Source organism: Narcine bancroftii, chromosome 4 (genome assembly GCF_036971445.1).
Source record: "Narcine bancroftii isolate sNarBan1 chromosome 4, sNarBan1.hap1, whole genome shotgun sequence".
In the NCBI taxonomy this organism is placed as follows: domain Eukaryota; kingdom Metazoa; phylum Chordata; class Chondrichthyes; order Torpediniformes; family Narcinidae; genus Narcine; species Narcine bancroftii.
The window spans coordinates 115,343,198-115,352,757 of record NC_091472.1 but is presented as its reverse complement, the minus strand read 5'-3'; the positions used below and the strand labels follow the sequence as shown (position 1 = coordinate 115,352,757).

The following is a 9,560-nucleotide window of genomic DNA, read 5'->3' as shown; positions in this document are numbered from 1 at the left end:
CTTCATCTCATTAATCCAAGCCTCTGGATTACTAGTCTGAGAACCGTGGCAACCTGCTGTGCACAATGTTTCTTACACTTGATAGTTGCTGAAGTAGTTGTAAAGCACTTTGGGAAGTTCTAATAAGGACACAAAAGCATTAAATAAATGACTTGCTTTTGTTCAAGATCAACGGTATTTGGGCTGAAAGAAAACCCAGCAGCATCAGAGGGCTGGGACAAAAATCAGAAGATAACAGAAAACCAATGGAAACATACCCATGCACTAAGTAGTGAAATATTTATTCACTAGACCCAGTTATGAAAAATGAAAAAGTCCTATTCAGATTCCTAAAGCTACTTAAATATTTAATTACAGTTTTGAAGTTGAAATGATTCAATTACGCTTCTGGAAAGTTAATAAAAGTAGTTTATTTACAATTTTTAAATACACCCATCTTTTTAGGGCTTCAAACTTCATACTGCATTATGCAACCTCAACTAGTTTGCATTGGGGAAAGAAACAAAACAGAACCAGGTACAGGCAGAGGATGGGTACAGACACTGCACAAAATGCTACCTGCTTAAACCAGAATAACTCACCAATCATTGCATTGTTCCATTGAGAAGGTTGCTGGATTGGTATATACAACAGATAATGCACAACATGGAATAAACAGTATCTTTGAGGGCAGAACAGGGTTAATGTTAATGCTGAGTACTTCGAGTTTTCTGTTTTTATTTCAGATTTCTAGCATTCGCAGGCTTCATTTTGCTTCTCAATACATTATATGAAATGCTTTGGACAACTGAGATAAGGCTCTTTTTTTTATACATTTTCCTCCTTTCACTGACTTTACACCAATGTACCTTAGCATTGCCTTCATCCTGTGCAGTTCTGTCTATAACCCTTCCTACCTTCTTGAAAAGGCTATGTCTTGCTTTGGTGTTCAGGTGCTCTCTGTAATACTGGTATCATAGTTATTTATTAACATAATGGAAGTGTCAAATATTATTTAGGTTAATAAATGAGTGTTGTTGCAAATTCCAGCTAAAGGCATGGACCCTTTCCCCCCACCCCCCCACCTCGTCTAATGGCCTTTAGTGATTCCATCACTGATCAGTTACAAGATGTGGATTGCTTCAGGAAAGTCTATAATTGGAAGTTTAAGTGACGTTGCAACTTCTGAAGATCTTGTTTAGGAGAATGGCAACAAATATCATAACCAGTAAAAACACAAGTATATAAATTTCAAAATGAAACATTGTCACATAGTAACCATGAAGAATTAAAAAGTGTTGGTTTTGGTTCCATTAAAATTCGAGAATGGACGATGTTTTGCCCTAACAAAACCAAAAAAAAAACCATCAAATGTGACGTATAAACTTTTTTTTCTCCCCACAAATCATTCTGCTAGTTAAAACACTTCTGCACTAATAGGAAATAGCTCTATAGAATATCTTCCTTGCACAGTACAAGGGAAATATACATGAAACTTGAAAAGGGTAACCCGTTTAATCGAATGTGCACCCCAAGACTGGTATGTTAATTTACTGAATCTTTACTTAAAATACCTAAAAATAGAAGTGTTTGGAAGGAATCATTTAGAAATACTTCACTGGTTCTATAGGTTCAGTGACTATGCATTTCAGGTTTTTATCCCCAGTACTCTGGTCCAGCAATTGTCAGGTCCAAGGTGACAAAACTGCAATTGGAACTTCATCTTCACATCATAAAGGAAGAAAGAAAACTCTCTGGTCAGTAACCAATGTGCTGCAGAGTTAGCCTGTAGTCTATTTATGTAGGACTTGACAAATCTACTGGAGGAATCCTGTCTGCGCATGGCTTTGAGATGCCTGTTCAATGATGCATTTGTGTTTTCTTGGGGAGTGCTTTGAAGAATAAATTGTAGATCTATTCTTTTAGATTTTCCACTTACAAGTAAAATAATTCTATGGACGGGGAAGAAATTGTTCTGTAATAACCACAAATGCAAATTCAAAAATTAAACCTTTTACTTCCTAAAATAACTCACTGAATCTTTGACTGAAACAAGAGTCACAAATAAGAGAGTTTACAGTCACTACTATCTGAATTTTCTCTCACATTTTATACAGAATCTGAAGGTTGGTAACTCACCTCTGGTCTACAATTCTTCATCTTTTCAATCTACTTCATAAACAGGGGGTAAGGCACTCTTATCTTGAGTAAAAAAAAATCCCTTTAAACCTAAAACTGGCACCATTTATGTCCCACCATCTACCAGAGCTGTTTGGCTTTTGAACCTCATTCATTACATGATATTTATCTTGGATACTATGATGACGAGAAACCATTCGGCCCTTTTGCTATAAAACCTATAATGGGGATATTTTATAGTAATCAATGAACCCAACACCGAGACTGCAGAGACAAAAAAAATAAACAATTGTAAAAACTCAGCAGGTTGAGCAGCATCTGTGAAGGCAGAGATGCAGATTCTTTACCTCAAGAGCTGGCCATGCCAATGGCTTCACAGATGCTGCTTGACCTGCTGAGTTCTTCCAGAAATTCATTTGGAAACAAACAGAGGGTGGAGCTTTTCACACACCATGAGAATTCCAAATCCCTGGAGGCTTGAAGCAACAGCACTAACTGCTTTCACATTGTGTCATGGCAGTAAAATATGTCTCCAGGTAATGTGTATTTTTTTTTCCTTCTCCCACATAATTGAAATCCTACTTTTAAGAATTATTCACATTCATGGATGGCCCAACAAAATTTGGCCTGATAAGTGGCAACAAGACTTTTATGCAATCTAACATTAATAAGTGATCATTAAGAAGATACTGATAACTCATCCCCTGTCCATCTTTCTCCACCAAGTTGACAAATGGGACTTTTGGACTTCTGCCACTGATTATATTAACGTCAATTCAGTTATTGCCTGCCTCTGGACAGCAATTGCCTCTGGTCCAGCAATTGTCAGGTCCAAGGTGACAAAACTGCAATTGGAACTTCATCTTCACATCATAAAGGAAGAAAGAAAACTCTCTGGTCAGTAACCAATGTGCTGCAGAGTTAGCCTGTAGTCTATTTATGTAGGACTTGACAAATCTACTGGAGGAATCCTGTCTGCGCATGGCTTTGAGATGCTTGTTCAATGATGCATTTGTGTTTTCTTGGGGAGTGCTTTGAAGAATAAATTGTAGATCTATTCTTTTAGATTTTCCACTTACAAGTAAAATAAGATAGGACATTTTAGTTGCCTTACCTCTGGGTTTCAACTTTCCCTGATCACCAGTTGTCGCTGAAATAGGAGCTTGTCCTTAATCTTCCTCAGAAAAGTTGTAAAAATCATAGCGTCAGCATGGCAATCATCTAGCAAGCAGCTAATAAAAACATTTCTGAAATCTGGGGAGATTTTAAATAATGAATTTGACTAGAGGAAGAATAAAATTAATGACAATAGATTAGAAAGAAGTTTTGCAAACCTATAAAGATTCTTCCCGATTTAAATAGGAATACAGTAGGTGTTTTGAAAATGAGGGTGTTGTTATACAATATTTCTTAGAGTATTAACTAGTTCCCAGCTAAATGATGTGGTTGACAATAAACCTTGCCAAAAACAAACCTTACCTTTCCTGAAATAAACAAAGTTGCACTAAAGCTTGAGCAAGCCAAGGTTAAGAGATTGGGTACAAAATGAACTGAGCCAACTGGCACGGATACATGTTTCCAGCCACCCAGAGTGTTAATACAAGGACAATGTCTAATAGTCAACACTATTCCTAACAGCTGGGGCAAGAGTGAATAACCTACGAAGTGACATCTTGACTTGATGAGGTATGCAATAATTTTATCCACATTTAGTCAGAAATCAATTTTTCTTAAATCTTAGTGTTAGCTGACATCACTTCAACTATGCACAGAAGTTGTGAATTGCAGTGACATCAAAACACCAGGACAATAGATAGGTTGTGACTGTCAGAAAAGTCAATCTTAACATTAAATAGCAACTGAGAAGGAACTTGAAAATGAAATATTCAGGCATTTTCATTCCATTTTTCCCCACAGATAAATCTTTTAACCATTATTCTGAACAAATAAATTATCTTTAATATTTTAATGGTTTGCATCTGCAGTTGAAAATGTTACCAGAACTCTCAGAGCTTTCAGGGGATGAAATCAAAGAAAATTTATAGGAAGCAGTTTAAATAAATGAAAAGCTTTCAGAAAATGGTTGATGCACAATATGTCAACGTTGATGGCATTTCTGCAGTGCCTCCATTGGTCTTCAGACTCGTCTGTACAATCTGCTCCAAGGCTCAAACCTGCAAAAAAAAAGCACTATCCAGGATTTATGCCTAGAGAACTCCTTAAATTTACAAAACGGGACATTACCTCATCTTTGAGAAATCAAATAGTAGAACTCCTTCACAGAAGGATAAGCTAAGCTCCTGTCTGGTTGTCACAAGTGATTATAGGCAAATAGATTTTAATGCTCAAAGGGCAGCCCCAATTTTTCAGAGACCAATTTTTAGGTGGAATTCAGACCCCTAAAGCAGGTATCATTGTGTTCATGAACAGGAGAGGAAAATTGCAAAACACCAACAGAACAGAACAAGATCTTGGGTCAAACTGTACATATCAAAAGGAGCCGTACAAAAGTTTATGCCAAAGTGGAATACTGCCCAAATTGTTGGCATTAATGAGTTCTTGCAACAAGTTAGCTCAAGCTTCTTGTGAAGCCACTTTGGATCCTTGTGTGGCCCAAGGCCTACTGATACTTTGTCCTCCAGGAAATATCAGGTTATACGTCTTTTGAAGCAGCCAACATTGCTCTCACTTTGGCCATTAGATCCTATATGAAAGGAAAGAACAATGAAAATAATGCACATTTGCAAAGCATTCCTGAAACCCTTCATTTCCAATTAAATAATTTGGAGGTACTGTCAGTGTAGACATGTAGGGAATGTAATCCTACCATGTCTGGTATAGTCAACAAATACAATGTTGAGCAGAATTTCCGTTCTTTCTTGTACATTTAGAGTAATGATAGCCATCGGCATAGGACAGAGTTGCTAAAGGTTGACAGTACTTTCCACATAACCCTCATCTTTAATCTTTAGGTTTTATCCGTGCAGACATTAAGAGACCCTTTACAAAAATCGGTGTAGGGAGTGCAGTTCACCTCATCAAGGGCAGCAAGGAATGGGCAAAATCTGGTATCGTTACTAACAATGCTTACCTACCAAAACCAAATGCTAAAAAGCTAGGATTACATATTTATACCTGAGTTATTTTACTCTGCACTGAAGACAGTAGTTCTGGAGATGCTGTTTCATCCTTTTCCTGTGAGCCACCCCTAAAGATGGGACAAAAAAAAAGGTACATTGGAATTCTGCATCTGAACTACTACTCGCAATACCATATACAGCAAGAACCTATCATTTCTCCACTGCTTCATTCAAACATGGCCCATTATCTTTTAATCCTACCTGGAGTGAAACACAGAAGTCTGCAGATGGTGTAGTAAAAATACAAAAATGCTGGAGGAACTCCAGTTAGGTGGTAAAGATATTTAACCAATGTTTCGGGCCTGAGCCCTTCTTCAAGGTGTGAGGAAAAAGCAGACAGGGGCCTGAATAAAAAAGGCTGGGGGAGAAGGGAAGAAAGGGCAAGGGGAGGAGTACAGGGCAACAGACAAAAGGTGATAATTGGATATGGTGAGGACGGGAGAATAATGGTGAGAAATGATCAGGGGAGGGGTGGTTCTGTTAATACAGAGCTGGGGGCAAAGGGAAAGAAAGAGAGAGAGAAAGCTGGAAGAAAGGAGAAATAGGAAAGGGGAAACCAGAGAAGTTAATGCTAATGTCGTCAGGTTGGAGGGTTCCCAGACGGAATACGAGGTGCTGTTCGTTCAATTTGTGGGTGATCCTAGCCTAGCAGGGTACGAGACCAAAGACAGACACGTCGGCCTGGGAATGTGCAGGGAATTGAAATGGGTTGTTGTTGGGAGACGGACAGAACCAAGGAGCTGAACATAGTGATCTCCCAATCTATGTCCAGTCTCTGCGATGTTGAGGAGACTGTAAAGTGAGCACAAGATGCAGTAGATGACCCCTGCAGATTCACAAATAAATAATGAATTGGGTGCTCATCTAAACTAAAACTCATTGATCAGCACCAATGGGTTAAAAGATCCTAAAAGATGTGGCTTGTATTAAAAAGTATATTACTACATGAGAAAAAGATAACTAGCATGTAATAATGTAGAAGATTTTAATCAGCATGGTGAAAATATTTTAAACTCCATTCATCTTACTGAGAGGTAATCATAATAAAAGCTATTTTATTTTGTAATGTGGACACACAGAAAACACATACAGTATATCTAGTCAAGCTTGTTCAATTTAAAACATATTTTATTTCATTTTAAACTTTTATTATTTAAAACTGGTGGAGGGCTGCAAAGCACACTTTGATACCTCCTTCCATGCCTCTTTTAATTTCTAGCTCATGAGTTACTAATCACTTATCAGGAAAGTTAGTGACGTACCTTTGGCAGGGTCTTCTCCATTCTTCAAATGAAGTTATCCTTCACATACCAATGAACAAGCCCAGTCGAATAGAAGGGGAAAATAAAAGCACAGGGACAATGCCCCTTACAATCGGATATCACGGTCAACTGACCGTCCCATTCTTTAAATACAAATTCTGCCCTGGAACATTCCTTAGTTGTTTTGAAACCAAGGAGCTGGTGGCAATATAGCTGAAATTAGCTATTATGATTTTTTTTTTTTAAAAAAGCACAACAAGCCCATACTCCCAGATCAGGTGGACAAAGGAGGAAGGGGGCACAAAATACTTCCTGGAGGATGTCACTAACAGAAATTAGCACTCTACCAGAGGTAGGTCATCTTATTTATTTAATTCATTTTCTTCCCTAAATTCAGACCTAAAAATGCTCCTTTCAAAGCAAGACTGGTTTTCAGCAATAGCACCATTGCAGGTATGGGCTTTCAAAATTTGGTCCAAATATTAGTTTTAAATCTGAAACTCATTGACTCTCAAACACTAGTTCCTCTCCACTGTAGAAGCAACAGTGTTTAAGAAGCATTGAAAAAAAATTAACCAGCAAGGTTCAAAAAATTTTCCTGACAATAACCATTAAAAGCTACTCTTAAATTAGGATAAGGGAATGGAAGAGAATAAAGTTATAAATGATCTCCAGAATAATTTGGGCCATATTAGCAAATTCAGAATTAGTGGGGCGTCTGTGTACCACATCAGAGGCCTACATTCCCATTCCTGTGTGTAAAAAAAAATTCCATGATTCAAAACATGAGTGCATCAATTTTTCCAGCCTCAACCCCTGCTTTGTAATGCTCTTTTCATAAAATGTAAAGTTAATGAATAGTGCCTCCATGAATGGGTGAAAGATGAAAAGAAATTTCCACTCCAGCTGTTTATGCTGGTATGGCAGCAACTTTGATTCTGCAAAGTTAAGCATTCCTTAATAATGGGAATATTGTAAGTTGGGTCAACGTTTTCAGCTGAAGGCTATTCAAACTTCCACCACAGCAAGAGATGTGCTTTGTATTGCCCTTTTTGTAAAAAATATATGTACCGTCATCAAAGTATGTAGAATTGATGTCAATTCAAAGAACTGATCCCTGCCATTGGAAAAATAAAATGCAAGAATTGTTCTTCTGCTGAGAACTCGAGTTAGAATCTGACCTTTTGATCGGTAGGAAATCTTTGCAGCTGGACTTTCTAATGCAACTTAATTCGGCAAAGAATTGGGAGAAAAAGATTTGTGTGTTAAACACTTTTCCTCTAAAGGGAAGGGAAGATTTTTGGAAGCAGAAACTACACAACAGTCAGTATTAATTCCAAAGATCAATTTCTGTTTGTGAAAAATAGTCTCTCACCTCTGCAGACATCTTTGTCAATATTTGGCAGATAAACATTGTGCTCTTAAGCCAAATGGAGAAGGCTACACCGACCTGGTGATTTTGGGGTCCCATCTAAAACGTACTGATAGAAACAACTTCTCGGAAACCCAGTGGTGCCCAATACTAGTCAGAATCAGCAAGTGCTAATCATCAGGTTGACAGTGCTCAGCCTGGATTGGGAAATGATCCAACGATGAGACAATTTCACTACAGAAGGTATCATTTGAGCACAAAGTCAAGCTTGAGCTAACATTCAACTTCAGAACTGCACATCAAAATACACTTTTGTTAATTTCAGGTCACTACCACCATACGAGATAGTGAAATATCTGAAGGCTTAACCATGGTGGATGTGTTTTAAAAACAATTCATTGGCATCAAACAGAGACCTGTATACGTTAGTTCAAATACTGAATCAAGTCCAACAGTGCAGGGTTGTATTAACTGAATACTGCAAAGGTTTCGTTCTGATCCACTTTGACACTTGAGACAAGATTAGAAATGATGTCTGGCATCCATTTTCATCCAAAGGACTTTATGGGAGACACTGAATTCCTCCACATTTTACAATCTTGTACTTTCCTCAACCTCACTCACATCTTGAAATATTATTATAGGGTAATAAATTGGTGTAAACTGATAACCAGCGTAATTCATTAGCTTACTATTTTCCAACCTATGACTGGAATGCTTCAAGTGAACATTGAAGGCTACAAGAGTATCAAGCTGCCCAAGAACAGTTAAGCTCAAAACTATGCTCTCATAAACTTACAAACATTTTAAACTTCTAAAACTACAAGGAACAGACCACAAATATTCCTTCCCAAATCTCCAGTGTTAAAAAGCATTGAACAAGTTAACACAATTTATGGGCTGAATTTTAAACTATAATATCAAGAGATGAAGGTCACAAAGCAGGTCTCATCGAGACCTACCAGTTGACCTGGGCTCTTCACTAAGTTGGGCATTCAAGGGAAATGCTCATTTTACCCTGTTACTTGATCACAAACACAGTTCTATGGAGATTGGAGTTATATGGAAAATTCCCTTTTAGGCTATGAAAACACTGAGCAACAATTGAACAGCAAAGGCTTTTCCTTAACACCAAAAGCAGTTTAGGACTTTGCTGCTGATCAGTTCACACAAGAGGATCACTCACTGAATAAAGACTGAGGGGCCTAATTTATTTTGATGCAAAACCTTCTTGAGATTGCTTTCTTTGACCTTGGTTTCTTTCCTTCACTCTGCTGATTACAATTCACCTGAATATAAATGATCAAAAGAAACCGATACTTGAGTAGGTTTTGAGAATGGACTGACACTAGACAGTGCAGGAAAGATGAATCCGAATTGTTGAGGTTTGATCAGTGGTTTAGGAATCACCTTGGTGTCCACTGTACCAGTATTAGTTGCGAGAAATGGCACAGAGGACATCTCAAGTAAAACCCTAGACCTGCTTTGTTCCCTAGACCAATCATGGTCAACCCTCTGGGAGTGCTTCTTGAGCTTTTATATATATATTTTTCCCATAATGATGAGAACTCCCTGGGCTCACTCATGGCATGTCTGATGCTGTACGGGTTGGCACTCCTGAATATTTCTGTGTCGAGGCCTGTCATCCAATCTTCTATAGTTTGTTTC

At 37.9% G+C, this 9,560-nt stretch overlaps 1 protein-coding gene across 4 annotated transcripts in view; it reads right to left on the bottom strand.

Annotated features, from left to right (window-relative positions):
- Nucleotides 1–385: 385 nt before the first annotated feature.
- The window catches only part of sfswap (splicing factor SWAP), a 165,559-nt gene continuing 156,384 nt past the window's right edge, over nt 386–9,560 (bottom strand). For all 4 annotated transcript variants that reach the window (XM_069932489.1, XM_069932491.1, XM_069932492.1 and 1 more), the window contains 2 exons: nt 5,254–5,326; nt 386–4,822 (listed from right to left, as the gene is read on the bottom strand). In XM_069932489.1, the coding sequence (XP_069788590.1) occupies nt 4,772–4,822; nt 5,254–5,326 (124 nt within the window). In that variant the 3' untranslated portion in view covers nt 386–4,771. The remainder of the gene's footprint in view (nt 4,823–5,253; nt 5,327–9,560) is intronic.